The sequence below is a fragment of the Corvus hawaiiensis genome, chromosome 14 (assembly GCF_020740725.1).
Source record: "Corvus hawaiiensis isolate bCorHaw1 chromosome 14, bCorHaw1.pri.cur, whole genome shotgun sequence".
Classification (NCBI taxonomy): domain Eukaryota; kingdom Metazoa; phylum Chordata; class Aves; order Passeriformes; family Corvidae; genus Corvus; species Corvus hawaiiensis.
The window spans coordinates 14369330-14387006 of record NC_063226.1 but is presented as its reverse complement, the minus strand read 5'-3'; the positions used below and the strand labels follow the sequence as shown (position 1 = coordinate 14387006).

Genomic DNA, 17677 nt, shown 5'->3' with positions numbered 1-17677 from the left:
CCCCCCACGCCCAGTTAAGGGAGGGAAACATAAAAGCTCTCACATCACATTCATGACTTTCACGCAAAGAAAGATGCACAAAAACAGCTGGTTGCCACAACTGTTTAGTTTTACTATTTTAATATCATGAAATAAAAGTACAAAAAATTTACAGGTATATTGTTTCTTACATGAAGATTGAACAGTTAACATTTGCATTTATTTTGCAGTGAAACCTGTACTCTCAGTCACAGAATGTGATTATTAGCCACTGACATCACCACTGAGCATTTCATTTTAGAAAGAAACTGCTAAGGCAAAAGGCAACAATCTCGCAAGGCTTTGTAAGGACCAAAAAAATACTCCAGCTGTACCACCAGAGGCCATGTTCCAGTCAACCATCCTGATGTAACACAGGTTTCACCACCTGGGAGGCTGCGTTCAGACATTTGAACAGGACATCTGGGCCAAGGGGGGCTCTCATAAGCTGTGGGCTCTCATAAGCTGTGGGCTCTTGGGTGTCCTTGTTCAATGCATTTGCCGAAACAACCAACGTGTGCACATGTATGAAATAGAAGGGGTGAGACCTGCAGACTTGACATCCCCTGTGCTGCTCACTCCTTTCCCACTGCCCTCTGAGGACAAAGCACAAACTGCTGCATGTGAAGTGCTGAGAGCTCAGTAACAGTTGGCTAACCCACAGTTACTACTACAAGTTTATCCAAAGTGGATATCCAGGAATGCTTACAGACTGGTGCTGCCATTAACTGACTGAAACAAACCCCATGATTCCACTCTAGTTTTGTTGTTTCCTAGAACATTACAGCTGCACATCTTCCCAGCCCAAGTCAAAGTTAACTTCATCAGCTGTACAGAGATGAAAAAGAAAACCCCTGCATTGCCTTAGCCTGCAAACATGTAAGGCTCCATTTCATACATGCCCCTCAGCTTTTCAGACAGGCTTTCAGGTAGGAATTTATTTATGACAGACTGGTCCGATCAAAATACTACGTCCTTTGCTGGACTGTGTGGTGCCTTTTCAAATAATTCATTTCATGAAGCATGCATGAAACCAAATTTTGAGTTTACAAATAAATAAAATGGTGCTCACCATTAATCTTTATATATTTTACCATTTACTGAAATGCTGAAAGTAACTCAGTCCTGAATGAAATTTGGGGGTGTTTAAATAAAAAATACTTGGAAATTGAAACCACATTTAAAATTGGCAAAATTATGCTTTGTTTTTGGAAGGGTCTTGCTTGTTTCTTCTCTTTACATCCCAATTATAAACTCTAGCCATATCTGAGGGCGTGGAATTAAGGAAACAGCTCATGCTATCAGAAAAGAGGAAAAAAAAAAAATTTTAAAAAAGGAGTAAAAGCAGGTTACAGAGTTGGCCACTTAGTTGTAACAGTCAGTATAGAAACCATTTCATGAAAGGGCTGACTTGGTGCAAAGCTTCAACACTCAAGAATACTAGTAACTGTTGGTAATTGCAGTATTTATATCATTACTTAAAAAACATCCATAAAGATATTGCAGAGAAACACACTTTTAGTTTTGCCCAATTCTTGCTGATTTCAGTCAAGCTGCCCATATCAGCTGTATTTGCCTCTTTCAGGCATCCCAAACTCCTGCAACACTAAGACAGCTCAAGGGTCAACTTGAAAGAACAAGCAGTTGTGCCTTCATTAAACTAAATCTAATGCTTCAGTTAATGGCCACACTCATTAAAACAGTTTTTAAGTATAAAAAACAACCCCACACACCTAGGAGGTGTTTCATGACAGTATGAAGAAATTAAAAAACCACTGAGCACAGCCTAAGCCAGTCACAGGCTTGCTGCAGTAAGGCTTGTGCTGCTTGGAGGCAGCTGCAAAGGGTGTGATGGGCGACAGTCCGAAGAACAATATTCATATGCTCTAGAGGAAGGCTCACTGTGCTTTGAAGTGGTCACCTGGGCATCAATCCACACTTCCAACTCTCTCTGGAGTCAGTCTGAGTTGCAACCACTGCAGTAGGTTTCATGATGACACAAATACAAGCTTTACTACATCTCACACACCAACCTCCAACTCAGCCCTGTAAACACAATATTCCATTTCATTGCTAGGACAGTTAAAGTTCACAGGTGCTACAGAGTTTTGAGGGCAGCCAGTCTAAGATAAAAACACATCACAAAGTTGGTCATCACCTGGATGTTGGCTTTCACATACATCTCCTCCCCCATGAACAAAAAGGATACTGACTTCTGTAGTGGTGAACTGATCTCTGAGAAAATCCAGGTCTTCCTCTAGAAGATCGAGGTTTTTTGTAGCTGTTGACAAATTCTTCTCTAACAGAGCCTGAGCTTCATCAATATCATATTCAAGCATCACATTGGCCTAAAAAAGAAAGATTGATAAAAGCTCTTACTCTTGCATTGTAAGGACTAAGCCATGCTGAGCTTATTTTAGGCTATTGTTCATAACTAATCATGTTAGCAGCAGACTGTCCTGCCAGACAACAAGATGTAGGACAGGCAATGTCAGAATCCACTTGAGGCCTCCACCCCTTCAGTAACTGAGAAACAGATCTCCCTACTGACTTAAAGTTCTCTTCCTATAGCTAAGCAAGGAGGGATTTCTTCCCCTGTGGATCACATTCAGCCTTTCAGGCATCAGCATCTCATCCTCACTGTATTTGAAAAGTGAGAGACCTTACATTTCTTAGCAGCATCTTTCAGGTGCCACACAAGTCTAGAAAGAGTTTTTGATGGATTCAAGAAAAACCTCAGGCTGTGTGGAATGCTGACAAACAGGTGGCAGTGTCAGTAACAAGAGCTACTACACGTGTTTAAAGATACACCAGATATAAGTCCTCTCTGGTGCTGTGGTGGTGGTCTTTAATCCACACATGGTTGTTTCAGTAAGAAGCTACCACAGGACGAGAGAACAGAGCAGTATTAGGTAAAAATGCACCAGTGAAGCTTTGTCCCATTCAGAAGTGTGCCCTGAGCAGAGGCACATTCTGTGACTGACAGGACCCCAGGGAAGGCTACACTGAGCTGCCAGAGCTGGATAAACTGTTCTTTAAAGCAAGTGGAGGGCAGAGATACCCAGTAATAGTGACATGTACAGCCCAACACAGACTGTAAGCAACAAGGAGGAGAAAGGCAGAAGGCCAAGAACACCTAAATAAAATGAACTGTTTGTGTGTGGTATTTCATTACAGCTTTTCAGTACGAACTGTCAATAGCATGAACTTTCTTTGATGTTCTGTTAGAAAATAAACCTGGGATGCTCCATTAAAGTCAGTGTTATGAATTCTGAAGACGGTCTCCTGAGAGCAACAGGTATCAGATTTTTTTTTTCTTTTTATGATAGAAATGGGAGAGGTTGGGAGCAACTGCCCAATTAGTCTGGATGCTTCATGTGTCAACAGTGTTTCTGTCCTAACCAAGAGGTTTTGTTTGGCAGCCAACACTGGGATTTAGGAACATCCATGATTTAAAAGTCTCAAAAGAAGCATCAGCAGGTTAATCTCCACTTATAATGAAGCCTCTACATTCAAAACACCCCAACGTGACATTGCTTAAGTACTTGGGAATCTGGGGTGTGAATCCTGATCCCACCAGGCTTTAGTGCAAAGTCCATTATAAATGCTGACAGATACCTATGAGTAACAGAAATCCCATCTTTCCCAAAAAAGGTGCATGAAAAGGGAAAGCAAGATGCTGAATACAAATAACATAGAGACAATGGGAAGCTACTTGCCAAACTAAGTTATTTTGCTGAGCACATTCCCATGCCAGGCAATGCTGGATGGTAATTTGAACCAAAAAGTGACAGAAAGGGTAAGGGGAATACAAACAAGCTTTTTGGAAAGAACAATCCAGCAAAAAGACAATTCTCTGAAGTCTTACTGTTCAGGAACCAAATAAAATAGAACAAGAAATCTTCACTAACACACTGAAGTTGCCTGGTTAGAAGTGCTCTGCTGCCAGGGTGCAGCTCCACCATCCACCCATCAATAGAATCATGCCCACTACCACCAGGGGAGACAGCAACCAAAACTCTCTTTAACAAGCCTTTTGTAAGTTACTGAAACAGTTTCAGAAAAAGTTCCATTTTACTTACCCCCAACCACAAACAAACTTTATCTGTAGGAGGAACTGAAGCTTTGCAGTAGAGATTATCTGCCAATAAAAATCTGGTTTCCATTGGATGTGTGGAATCCTTAAGACAAATGATAAAACTTACAAATGCTATTTCCACTGGAAACTTACGTCAAAGACAAAAAACTTAGAATAAAGAGCACACTTTTCTTCTTTTTGCCATTGATACAGTATTAACTTGGGTGGAATTCTATGTAACTTTACTTCAACATTAAAGCTAGAGCTCCCAAAATAATGCATTTTTAAAAGATATATTTAAAAACAATACAGAAATCCCTATAAAGAATGGAGATGAAGTCAAAGCTTAGCTGCAATCTATACACTATTAAAAGTCAATTTTGCATTACAAACATTAAACTTTTTTTGAACTAGCTTTCAAAAAGTACTACATACCTTTAAAAACAATTCTGTTATTTATAAAGGCATATTAAGTGTGCTCTCCAAAACATTTCTTGCAATGTGTTCTGTTAGGGTGGAAAGGTAGTTAGCTTTTCTCATACTCATTAGATATTCAAAATAGTTTACCTTTTTCTTCTGCATGTGTTTTAAAATTTCTAATGTCTGTTTAATTTCAGGAATCTGACTTTTTAGCCTGTGAATTAACAACAGTCATAATTTATTATTTTACAGAGACACAAAGTTTCCTAAACAAGTGATCAGTTTTATTATACAGTCCACCCTCCATTTAAAAACTTGTTAACAGCTTTTTCCAGGCTTACAAATGCAGGTGTAATACAGGAAGACACGGCATGTAAAGGCAGCTCAGCTCCAGCTTCACCTGCCCCTCACAACACCGAGGCTCGCTGGCTTTGGAAGCACAGCAATCCATTCAGATTTCACAACACACAGGAACAGGAACAGTAACAGACCCTTTTTACTGAAATGGTACATTTTGCGTATTTGTCACCTCCCAGAGGAGAGGGAAACCTCAGCAGAAATATAGGTAGAAACCACTTCAGGTAAAACAAAACAAGAGTGTTCCTTCTGAGGTTCATGGACTATTCCGACAGACAGTGAGAGCCACAGGACTCTGCAGCAAAAGCTCTCTAGAGCTGAAGGCATCGCTCTCCCCGACAGCCCTGGCAGAGGCACTGGCATCCCCATGGCCTTCCTGGCCACTAGACTTATTATTTAAAAAAAAATAGAACTGTGCTAAACATTTCCCAGTTCTGCAAAAATTATGACTTACCTCCTTTTCTTTTGAGCAAGATTAAGTTCCAAAAATTTGTACTTCTGATACTGCTCATCCAACTTCTTAAGAACTACATCTGCTGTCTCATTTCCAGGCTGCTTCATAAAGGAATCTACATCTTCCTTTAAGGGGAGAAAGAAACCCTCAGTGTTAGAAGAGTTTTATGGAAATCCTAGACACAGACATGCTATCAACTTACTGCAGCTACATCCAGGGGGAGTTTGAAATGCAAACAAACGTTTTCTGGAGTACAAAAGCATTTTGTTTCTTTTTTTAGTCACCTCTTTATTTCCCCCTACTTTTTTTTTGGTAGGGAACCAAGAGATAGGTGCAAGGATTATTTCATAACCATATTTGTGGGTACATGGCTAGTGGTGCTTTCAGTCCTGCCTGAGGTCAAGTGACACCTTACAGGGGTGGGTATCCACAGAGCATGGCTAAACCTACCTGTAAAGCAGGGATAATGCTTGTCCATGGCTAACCAGATTATGAACTATTTAGGATAAAACTGATGAAGGAAAAGAGTCACTGCCTGATCAAGCATGTTGTAACAGAGAAAGATGCAAAGGGGGCAAAGCTCAGGTATCTGCTCAGACAGGCACTACGGAATTGAACAGCTGGCTTTCAAAAGCTCCTTCTGCAGTGAGCAGGAAGCCACAGAAACCTCTAGAGAACAACTCCAGCCAGTCCTACCATCAGCTGGAAATGCTGCCAAAGACAGACCCAAGCCAGCAAGGATGTCAACCTCAACATGTGCCTCCTTCAGAATCCTAGGAAGCAGTTCACCTGCCTGGGGACAATGTTCCCAGCCTCTGAAAGTTACATCAGTCCAGGGACCAACCACACGTTTCTGGCCTTGCCACCATTTACACACATAATTATAGATGACCCCACTCTCCCACTGAGGTAATTCTGCCCTTACTTGTCTACACAGCTCAGTAAAACCTGATAGAAGCCCTACCACAGGCCTCGTCAGCTCCTCCTTTTGAACTTGGTGTCTCCATTCCAGAAGTTTCACACCAGAAAAAGACTGCAATATGTCACTGAAGTGATATCGGACATGGAGCTGCTCCCCCTCATTATGACACCGTAACTCTCTTGGCTGAAGAAACTTACTATGAAATGACTGAATCTGGTAAGAAGTCCCTGCCTTCTTTATCATTAAGGAAATCTGTAGCAGAACACAAACTCCACACCCTGCAGCAGACAGCACTGTCCAGGTGGTAGATCCAAACTCAAGAGACCACGCCTCAGACTGCCTGAGGAATGCCTCGAGCTACCTCACAGTCCAGGAAGCATTTCTGCCTCTGGATAAAGCTCACAGAGAAGCTTTCAACAAAGAAAACAAGGATTAGGTTTGGGAAAATGTTGTAGAAGTGAGGCCTGAGGACACTGTGAAATGAAACTCCCTCTTGTGGAAGCAGCTCTGCTCGTTGAAATCATCCAGGGCAGATAGCAAAAGCGGGTGGGCAGCAGCTCCCCCCACAGCCTGCCCGGCACCCAGCTCTGCCTCAGCTCCCGTCTGTCTGTGCACAGGGACGGGACACAGTCCTCATCCTCCTGAAACACAGATGCCCAGAAGTGAATCCAGAAGCAAGTCCAGGCCCCCTATATACTGGTGATCTCCTTCCACTACATAATGCCCCACTTCAAGGTGGGCTCAGATTTACTCCCAAGGTTTTCCAGCTTCCAAGCCTGCTGGTCAGGCTCTTGTCCCACCTCCACATCTGCAAGGCTGAGGCACAGTTGCTTCCTTAAGCTTGACCAGAACAGCTTTGAGGCACAGCTGGCTGTCAAAGCCATTAGGATCCCCACCTTGTGGTGCATTCCACAGCACCTCTACTGCAGAATCACCTTACAGATTCTGCAAGGACCTGCCAAAACTCACCTCTATCTTTTTAGGAAGAAAATTCACTGGCAAAACACCATTTTGCAAACTTCAAGCCTAGCCACAGGAATGTTCTGTAGAACCCCTGAAATGCAGCAGGATAGCGCATTCCCATGTGTCCCTACAGTTCTGAGAGATGACCCAAATAAGAGCTGCAGGCACTCACTCTGCAGAGAGCTTCATCACCTGGGGGCATGTGCAGAGAACATGACAAGAGACACGCGTTTGCAGATCTGCATCCTCACACCTGCTGAAGAAGGCAGAACAAAGAAGGCATTTTATTTGGAAATGTCTGGGCAACAGCTCAAAACCACTAGAGCCGAAAGTTCTGTTTGGAGAGTATGTTATCCAGTAAAACCTCGTGTCTTAACATTACTTAATCTGAGTGCTTAACATCATTTGAAACCTGGAGAGGGACAAGAATTCACAGATCAATTGCCTCAGATAAGACATCAGCCATAAATTGTGTGAAGAGCCTCTACTGAACCAAGACACTTAGAGAAAACATCTCTGAAGACAAGATTCACAGTAAGGCTGCCCATGCAGCATGTGAGGGGGAGGGGGGAAATGTCAAGCAAGTGATCAGCAGGTCTTTAAATGTTTTTGAAATAGAAACCTACTTTCTGAAGGAAAAAAGCTCTCGTAAAACCTACCCTCAAGACAGAAGTGTTTTCACTCTGCAGAGCAGAATACCATTACAACTTCCTAGTGTAGGCTTATTTTGAATAAAAGAAGGTCGATCTTAACATCTGCATCCAAGTACTCTACGATCATCATCGAGGAGCTCTTCTGCAGACACACCTGTATTTGATCAGAGCACCTCTCAAAACTGAGAATTAGGAAACTTCCAAGACATTTAGATCCAGACATAAGGTTATGAAGAACTGAAGAGAAGCACAGGACTAAGGCACAGCCCCAGAACTCTCACAGCCGCGTGGTACAGCACACATGATACTTCAGACATGGGTATTGAAAGGAAAAAACATGGAACTAAACACAACAGCTACAAAGGCAGCCCCCAGCATGGAATGAGGGATGTGACAGATGCCTTTAAGTGTTTGCTGAGGCTAATCACCTGTTTCCTGCAGGGTGGCCACCTGCACTGCAGTCAGCCAGACCACAAGTTCTCCTCTGTCAGGATCAGTGAGATCTCACAGGACAGCTAAAGACACGGCCATTCCCTTTCACTTTCATCTATGATGGTCTCCCACAAGGCATGGAAGGAAGTCAACTGGAAGCAGCAATGGTTTTCCAGCCCAGTTAGGATTTGCCAGATCCCAGTTATTTTTAAAAAAACCTTAAAGGAAAAGGAGGAACTAGACCACTGAAAGCAAACGCACCATACTTGCCTGGTCAGGCCCTATGCCCAGACAAGACACATCAGCGGTACAAGCACTACCAAAATGCAAATCAAACCAATTTATTTCTATAAAAGCAGTTGTATCAGATGGGGCAGACATCCAGCACTTCCTGAGACCACCAAGGCAGGCAGGTTCAGCCACTCTGATCAATAGTTATTGATCAATGGAAATAAAACAGCAATCAAGATAGTGTACCAAGAGTAAGCTCAGAGCTGAAAGTGAACAAAAGATGATTGTGAGATTATGTCACTGCATAAGCCACTGACTCCTTTTCAACCACTCAACAGAATCATCAAATGCTTGGTATATCAGTTTTTAAAGTTGGATAAACAAGTTCTGCCTGCTTTCCAGAGGACACATTTGTTGGTTTTCAAGAACACATGGGTGCTTCTGAAAAGTGAATCTTGTCCGCAGTCTAAAACTTTTTTTTAAGAGAGGAAGATGTATGGAAAGGTGCCTGGAGCACGGCAGGTGATCCGTGGAACAGGAGCGGCAAGGCGTGCCCCGCACAGCGAGTGCCAGGAGGGCTCTCACAACACGCTGCTCACTGCCCTGCGTCCGGCAGTGCAACAACGCGATACTGCTACACGTGGGGAGCTGAGCTTCTTGTAAGGTGCATAATGCTCAGTAACGCCAGGCTGGGATCAAAACAGGGCAACTGGCCCGCGAAAAGGCCCAGGACTGAGGCTGCGAAAGGCCTCCGCCATCCGCGCCCCTCGGGCACCGCCCGCCCGCCCGTGACTCCGCCGAGGTGCCGCCTGACGGGGGCCGGGCCCGGCTGGCGGAGCACAGCCCCCACTCCTCGGCCCCGTTCCCCAGGAACGCCGCCTCGGGGCTGCCCAGCCCCGCTCGCCGGCCCCGCTCACCACAAACGCCGCCTCCGGGATGCCGAGAGGGCCACGCCTCCCGCCCGCCGCCGCCGCCGCCTCGCTGCCCTCGGCAGTCGCCATGTTGGAAACGGAAGAGGCGTGCGCGGCGTGCGCCAGGACGCCGGGGCCCTTCGTCATCACGTGGGCGCCGAGCGGCCGCGAGGCGGGGGCAGCCCCAGGGCACCGCCCATGGGTGGCGGGACGGGGCCGGGGCGGGGCAGGGCCGCTGAGGGCGAGGAAGGCGGGGCGGGAAGGGGAAAGCTCCGGCAGGAAGGGGAAGGGGCCGGCAGCGGGGCCGGCAGCAGGGCCGCCTGGGGCGGCGGGAACTACGAGTGCCCTGCTTGCCCCGTCCCGGGGAGGGGGTCCCGTGCCAATAGACCGGTGGGCAGGAAAGACGGGAACGGGGTGTCCCTTATCCCAGCCTCTGCTTCTGCCTATGGAGGAAGCGCCGTTGTTTCTAAACGCAGCTGCAGCCTTTCCCTGAGCGCAGACGTTGTCGAACAAGCCAGATACAACAAACAGGAGCAATGCCTCTAACAATTTACAATAAACATTTCTAAAGGATCACCAATACTGCTTGCCCTGTGTTTACGCGCATAGATTTCCCCTTGCTCGTGCGTTCAGTGAATTCCTGCCGCTCCTGGGAGGGACAGCGAGCCGCTGTGCCAGCGCCAGGCCGGGCCCTGGGCCCCACAGCTCATTGCTGCTGCCCCGTGCTTCTGCACTGAGACGGAAGTGTGGCACAACACGAACCAACTATTAAGTAGTCCAAGCTCAGAACTGAAAACAGGTCTCTGCAACCTAAAGAAACAAAAATACAACTATTAAAGATAGCATTTTCGAATTTAGGAACAAGGAGCACCTGCAGCAGCCACACGTCCTTAGCCTGGCCATTCCAGGCCCTGCACACTGCTGGACTGATGATGGTTGGGAATGAATCCAGCTCTAGGCAAACTCAACCAGAACTCAGTCTCGGAGCCGTCTCTTGGCCAATGTGAACACAAAGGAGTAACAAGCTAATCAAGCACCCTAATTCAGCCATAGCTATCAGCCCTATAGAAATTGAGAACACAAAAAATGATCACATACACACACCTTGCATATGCCAAAGTTTATTTTTTTCCAAAACTTGTTTCATCAAATAATTGGATATGAGCAATTTTTAAAAAAATGAACAATTTGCGTATTAACAAACTGTGAAGTTCCACAATTAAAATATCAACACAGCCAGTCTTGTGCTTAGGCTTCTTTTTAAAAAAATTATTCATAGAACATAAACCCTTGGATTTTTTTTCCGGTTTGTGGCTAGTGTATTTTTCACACATTCTGTATTCTTATAAAATGAAGGAACTCACATAAAGGAACAGCTGTACAAGAATACATCTGAAAAAAAGCAACCTAAATTATCATAGCTCCTTTTAAATAAATATCCAGTAAAAGGCACAAACCTGTCATGGGGGAAAACAAAACGTACAAAACAAGACCTATTAAATAAATAAAGTGTGGGTTGGGGTGAGGGAAATCTGTTCCAGCACCTATTTTGTCATTGCTCCAAGATGAAATTCCAGCCAAACATTTGGTAAAGGATTAAGCTTAATCACAAGGATACACATCTGAGATATACTGAAAGATTTGACGTTACAATTCCTGTTGTAACTGTACCAGTTACTACAATCTCTTTAAATAAATGATCATGAAAGTCTGCATAAAACAGTGATGCTGCCATGTACAGATCAATGACAAGTCAGATACATCCTCAGAGTCATAGCAACAGGTTTTCTATATTCCTAGCTATCAGTAATGTATAAATGATAACATGTACAGTTTCCATTGCTCAAAAATATAATCTTTAAATGGAAATAAATGACTGATACAGTGCCTTTAGATGTTATCCTTACAATACAAACTACCCCAAACAAAGTTTTCCTTTTTATGTACAAATTAAGCACTGATCCACAGTGCATACTATTCTACTTGTAACCCCCCCTCCCTGCCACACATCAAAAAATCCAGCTGGGAATAGATACACCCTGTATTCAATCTTGTAGTCAGAAGTTCTGTTGTTGTTACTTTTGTGTGTGTGGTTTTTGCTGTTGGTTTTGGTTTTTTTTCCTTAAACAGAAGTCCATTTGTAATTTTTACCTATAAATATTCCACCACTATGTGCACAGAACTGAGATTTTCCAGTACACATGTCCAAAATTTATTTTAAAAAAATCCATAACTTCTTGGAGGCAAAGTCAAACTATATCTAGAGAACATTAGAAAACCCCAGTTATTTAGAGAGGTACACACCCAAGTCCAAGAGGCCTCACACAGTCCACCTTTCCAAAGTCCCTCAGAAATTATCCTATTCCATGACAGAGAGCCTGCCTGTGCAGCATCAAGTCCCAACAGTGAGGCTCAAGCGACCCACTAAAGCACAATAATGCAAAGCGTACAGCACACGTCAAAGTCTTCCTTCCTTGTTCAGACAAACATGGAAAGACACCTTAGTTACCAGCTTCCTGAAGTATTCAGAACATGATTCTGATCCAACGAGTTGGAAGGAAAGTCACATTTATATACATCTCTCTTCACTCATCCCAACTGCTATTCGCAGCTCCTGTGGGCTGGATACAGTCACCCTCAAGAACAACAAAGTGGGGCTTTTTGTGGAGAATAAGTTCTGAGCCATAACAAGCCTTGACAGCATCCTAAGTCCTTGGTTTTCACTTCTCATGTATATGATTTAAGCACATACTCTGCGATTTTATGTGTTCCAATATATGCACAAGGAAGAGGTAGGCAAAACCCAGTCCTGTGCACTCATGTGCAGAGAGAAGGTGCAAAGTGATCTCTGCTTCACAAGGATCAAGCTGAAAGCTGTGTTTCAAAGCATCAAAAGAAGGTAGGTTATTAAGTTTTTAAAACATACTTTGTGGCTGTTTCTCCTTTTTTAATACTAATTAAGTTGGTATCAGACAGCTTTGCTACAAGAAAGCAGACCAGAAGAACCATTAAAAGATCCAGAGCAAATCAGAAGTAGTGCAAACTATTATCCAGTACTAAATCCATTTCTGAGCCAAGTATCTTCCAGATATTCAGAATGCTCTGCAATAAAGTTGTAACAATATATACTGCTTGCCAGGCATTTATTTGCACATTTTATTAAAATAACAAATTATTACTTATACAACTCGGTATAAGAAAAAACCTAACAGCTTACAAGAACTGCCTGCTTGTAGCACTCTCACCTCCGCCATTAATGCCCAGACATTTATAATTACATGGACTGGTCTATTTGAACACAAGACTTTTGATTGCTGAATAAATCTATGGAATTCACTATTTCTTAAATGAACAGTCCCCTCAACACAATGACCCATTCTAAAGGACATCTATTCCCTCATCATGTGGAGGGCAACTATAGGCACTGAAGAACTCATTGGCTTAAAATTGTACAATTGTTCAACCCAATAAAGGTGGATTAAAGCTTGAAGCCCTTAGTAATTCAAACTTGAACATTAAACTGCCATATACTGGTCCAAATTCTTTCAAAATCAATACACATCAAGGAACACCAAGTTTTAAATTTCTGCAAGGTTTCATTTTCCAGGAAATTAGCAGTTACAGATTCCAAGGGTTGAGGAGTGGAGTTTTATTTTGCTTCTTTTGTATTGATTCATTTGGCAAAATATTTACCATAGGGTTAAGAAATACTACTTTTGCACTCTTTGGACAGAATGAAGTATTTGGAAAAAGAGAAGGGTTGTCTCACTGTGAGGAATCTACAGGGGAGTTTGACAAGATTCTCAGGCCTATCTGCATTTATGGTGAGAGTCAGGTATTTCTGCAATTACAGACACCCCAAAGGATAAAAGACATACTGCTCTGGAGGTCTATTTATTGTAGCAATAGAAAACTCAGCTGTAATATTAATCATTATTAGAAGTAATTTTACAGGAGAGCTTTTCATTGCATTTTGCCACAAAACTTCCGGAGGAAAGGTTGCTCCCACTTCTATCTACTTAATTATAACTTGGGGTTTTTTAATGCTACCACTTTTTATCAGACAGTGAAAAATACAAGATAAGGCATTTTCATAGCCAATTTCAGTTCTGGAGGAAGATTCTTAAATACAAAATATGTGCCAGAAGTCTGCACACATCTGACCCATTGTGAACAGCATTCTTCATAAATTAGTTGATTTTAAAGATTTTCCTCTCAAAAAGAGTCTGGATTTCTTAACGTAGCATTTTTACATTGAAATTACTACAGAAGAAAAAGATTTCTGCAGCATCAAAGAAACAATTATCTAAAAGTTTACACATATTTACACATTTAAAAATAATTATTTTTATATGATTTATAACTAGGTTCTTATTTCAAAAAAGAAACACAAGCTATTCTCTACAGCTGGATAATTTCAAAATAGTTGGCAGTTCACAAGTGTCAGCATGATTGCAAGGTTTGATTCTTTTGACCTAATGGACTTTAGAAAGAAGAATTGGCTCTCTTGCCTCTACTACAGTTATCAACAAGACTCTCAAACTGCTCCTGTGTGCTGTGGCTGGGGCAGCGACAGCTACTGGCTCCCAAGGCTGCTCTTCCCAGAGCCCGTGGTGGGAGATGCCACCTCAGGGAAGGCACCCATGGAAGGGCAGCTGCTGGCACCTGCTGGAGGCTGTGTGAGCTGTTCTGTGCCACTCTCGTTTCCCCTGCTCCACCACAGACTTGCAGCCTTGCAGCTGCTGGCTCTTTTTACTTAGCCCTGTAATACTGACATACCAACGGAGCAATTTATTATTTTTACTATAGCTATCTATCTATGTAATATGTCTCTTGTTGATTCACAGCATTTCAAACTCACATTATAAAGTTTGCAAATTACTATAAGCTATTCTAATGTGAAAAAGCTGTCTGATTTCACACAATATTGGCTTTATGATAATGCAAGCATTGCTCTACCAGAGTATTTATTAGAGCACATAAAAATTTTATTGCTCAACTTGATTTATGTTGTGTCTTGGTTACAACAGCCACAGAATTGATGGATAAAATAAATAGTTTTGACATCCTCAGTCAATTCCTAAAGTAATCCACTGATGATTAAGGTTGTAGAGCAATCATGTGACCTTCTCCTCAATTTTGAAGATGATAATCCAGCTTGCACCTTCTGAGTCAACCTCAATAAAAATACGTTTTCTGCTGAGCAGTTTAAAAAAAAAAAAAAAAAAAAAAAAAAAAATCAGGGAACAACCATGACTTCACACTGCAGTGACTGTTATAAACAAGAATCTCTAAAGCATTGCAGGTCAAAATAATATTGTATTATACAGGGAATAAACAGTTGCCCTGTTCAGGAATACATCATGGAAAGATTGAAATTCAGTCTTTTCTTTTTTTACCAGTATTTGGTTGTTCTCACATCTTGTTGCTTTGGTGGCTCTACATAAACTGTATCTGTGAAACAAAGATTACATATTAATGCCACTTACATAACAAATAGTTTCCCAGTGTTTTAGAATAATGAATCTATTTGACCGCCTTGTTACTTATAAGTTAAGTCTATTGGCTTTGGCACTTTAAAAAAAACCCAAAGAATATTACGACCAAGGTATTTGGATGATGGGAATACAGTTTCTCCAGTGTGAATGATCTCTTGTCCATGTCTTTTTCAATCCCCCATCACCTGATCCTTCAGGAAGCTTCCAACACTGGTCTGGTCAGTATGACTAAACCAAGTACCCAGCTAATGTCATAGGGAGACTAAAACCTACATACCTTCACCACCCCTGTTTGCTTAATACTGAAACAGTGAGGGGCAAAAATCTGCTTTTTACTTTCTTCCTTGCTTCCTGCAATTTCATCATCTGAATTTGCCTCCTCACCAGCAAAAGCTCCTGCCCTTGACTGAGGAACCCCTCACTTTCATGTGGAGAAATACACCAGCAGCCCTTTATGAAGCATTTGGTTGTGTTTACCAAAGCTGAAGTTTCAATGTCATCACAAGATAAAAGAGCACCATTCACCTGAGTTTCAGAAACAGGTGCAAAAGGATTTGTTGGCCTTAGACCAGGCTGTGTATACATCATTGACTGGGGTGCCATCAAAGGAGCAGCTCCAACCTGAGGAGGTACCTGTAAAAAGAACAAAAACCCACAAAACAAATATATAAAATTAAAACTACTTCCAGAAAATACATGTTTTTGCATTTTAGGTATAGTAGAAAATAAACATATAGATACACACACACACACACAATAAAGTCAAAGTTTTTTAAAAACCCCTGCTATATAAACCTCAGAGTGATCTCTTTCAATGCAGTATGAGAAACATACCAGATTTCACACACTATTGCCAATACATTTAATTTGAAGGGTGGTTTGAACATCACAATCCGTGACATGAAACCTACTGGCAGAGACAACAAAGTGTTCAGGAATGCAAAACAAAGCACGTTACTTACCATTCCATATACAGGCACTTGAGGTGTGGTCAATGGGTATGTGATAGGAGCAGGTACCTTTAATCAAGAAAATTTTAATATATTTTAGAGAAACTCATGCATACTTGGTAATATATATAAAACTTTGAAAAACACATTTTTCAGTACTTAAATTAACCAATGTATTTACAAGAAACTGACTTACATATCCAGGATAGTGTATTCCATTCTGGCATAGCAAAAGGATAAGACAGAAAATTATTTAATAGGTATTTATGCTGGAAATTCTAACTCAGGGATGGATTCAAGTCCAGTACTGTAATAGTCTGTAACTACACTCAACTCATTTATTAAAACAATTAAAGCGTGAGGAAAAAAAGTGCAAGGACAGGAGCATCAGCAATTATGCTTAGAAAGCTACCACTAGTACAACTTACAGCAAAATGAGAAATTTTACTACACCTAGCCACATGTGAGCATATTGCTTGCACAAGCACGTGTGTGAGAAGCTTTTAGAGGGCATGGCATGCAATGCTCCTTCTTCCTCCCATTATGTGAGAAGGACATAAAAAAAAAACCAAGAAAGCCAGTGACCATTCAGCTTAAGAAGTGAATAGCAACAGATGTTCAGTCAGGTCAGTGTTGCCCACATACTAACAACTGATGTCAGCAACATATCACAATATGAAAAAAGAAAAATGAAGAGCATTTTAAGCCAGAAATACCTTATATCAGGGTATGTTCACAAGCACAGCAATGCATGTGCTTCTTAAGGCCATGCTTTGTTAAGCAGTGCTAATTATACTGAAACCCAAGTGCTGGATGAAAGACTTGGCAATGGGATAGGATGCAGTGGTACATGAACTGGAGGGTCAGTTCTGAGTGCCAGAGGCCCAGCCAGGACACTGAGACATTTGCAGTTCTGGGGCACAGATTTTAATGAGGCTCGTAGCTGAGCTAGATCTTCACATCATTAATTGTTGGGAGTTCCAGGCAAATGCGTGAGCAGACACCTGGCATAAAACACTCAAATGCTTAGACCTGATGAACACATGATATAAAAACATAACTTTAAATCCACAGTGATCAACAGGTAGTAAGGTACCCCCCTATGTTCCAGAACTAAAAATGCATCGGCACTCTAACAACACATTCTAGAGCACCTAGACAGGATAAAGAGATCATATGGTCTCAAAAAAATCTTACATGAAGTGCAATAAAACTGTGCCCTCTCATCAAAATTTTTAAGTCTCATTTTTGAATCCAATACTGGATTTAATACTGTATTCAACTTTTCTAATTCTGAATGAGCATAGTCATGTAAGACAAGGAAAACAAGCATTAGAGCAGAACTGTTCTTATTGCAAAATTAAGTCAGACAGCAGTCCAAAATTCACAGCAAATGTGGTAATTATCCTAGTTGTATGCATAACTGAGATGAACATTCTACTTCCCTCTAAGACAGCTATATTTTAGAAGTGATTCATATTTATATGAATATATTATAAATACAACACACTTGAAAAATCTCTTTTAAAAGCATTGAAAAGTCAGTTGCCTACAAATATCCCCCCTAGAAATGAAAATTCTTCATTTAAGTAACTATAAAAGATACACTTAACATTTCGTACTGTGTTAAAAATACGAAGTTGCTGTTGAGCATTATCAAAAGTCCAGAGTGCTGCTTGACCTCATTATTAAGGTGCCTTGCAGGGGTTGCAGCAGTTTTTAATGATAAAACTGAAAAAGGAACAAAGACTGGAAGGAACAGCAGTTTTGCCCTTAAAACGCATTCTCAG

The 17677-nt window shown here is 41.9% G+C and overlaps 2 protein-coding genes across 11 annotated transcripts in view; both read right to left on the bottom strand.

The window, feature by feature from the left end:
* Window positions 1-88: 88 nt before the first annotated feature.
* VBP1 (VHL binding protein 1) lies at window positions 89-9573 on the bottom strand. 3 transcript variants are annotated; one of them, XM_048318583.1, is made up of 7 exons: window positions 9446-9463; window positions 7385-7468; window positions 5328-5452; window positions 4664-4730; window positions 4101-4199; window positions 2177-2366; window positions 1254-2064 (listed from the first exon to the last, which is right to left on the bottom strand). In XM_048318583.1, the coding sequence occupies exons 2-7, from the start codon at window positions 7412-7414 to the stop codon at window positions 2033-2035; spliced, it is 543 nt and encodes a 180-aa protein (XP_048174540.1). In that variant the 5' UTR covers window positions 7415-7468; window positions 9446-9463; the 3' UTR covers window positions 1254-2032. The 3 variants fall into 3 exon arrangements, with proteins under 3 accessions (XP_048174539.1, XP_048174540.1, XP_048174538.1); XM_048318582.1 differs by lacking the exon at window positions 7385-7468 and having other exon boundaries at window positions 89-1284; window positions 2228-2366; window positions 9446-9572; XM_048318581.1 differs by lacking the exon at window positions 7385-7468 and having other exon boundaries at window positions 9446-9573.
* A 971-nt stretch (window positions 9574-10544) lies between these two features.
* The window catches only part of LOC125333093 (phosphatidylinositol-binding clathrin assembly protein-like), a 29285-nt gene continuing 22152 nt past the window's right edge, over window positions 10545-17677 (bottom strand). For 4 of the 8 annotated variants that reach the window (XM_048318691.1, XM_048318693.1, XM_048318696.1 and 1 more), the window contains 4 exons: window positions 16084-16107; window positions 15900-15956; window positions 15463-15570; window positions 10545-14893 (listed from right to left, as the gene is read on the bottom strand). In XM_048318691.1, coding sequence (XP_048174648.1) covers window positions 14879-14893; window positions 15463-15570; window positions 15900-15956; window positions 16084-16107 — 204 coding nt within the window. In that variant the 3' untranslated portion in view covers window positions 10545-14878. The remainder of the gene's footprint in view (window positions 14894-15462; window positions 15571-15899; window positions 15957-16083; window positions 16108-17677) is intronic. The other 4 variants (XM_048318694.1, XM_048318695.1, XM_048318698.1 and 1 more) reach the window with 2 other exon arrangements.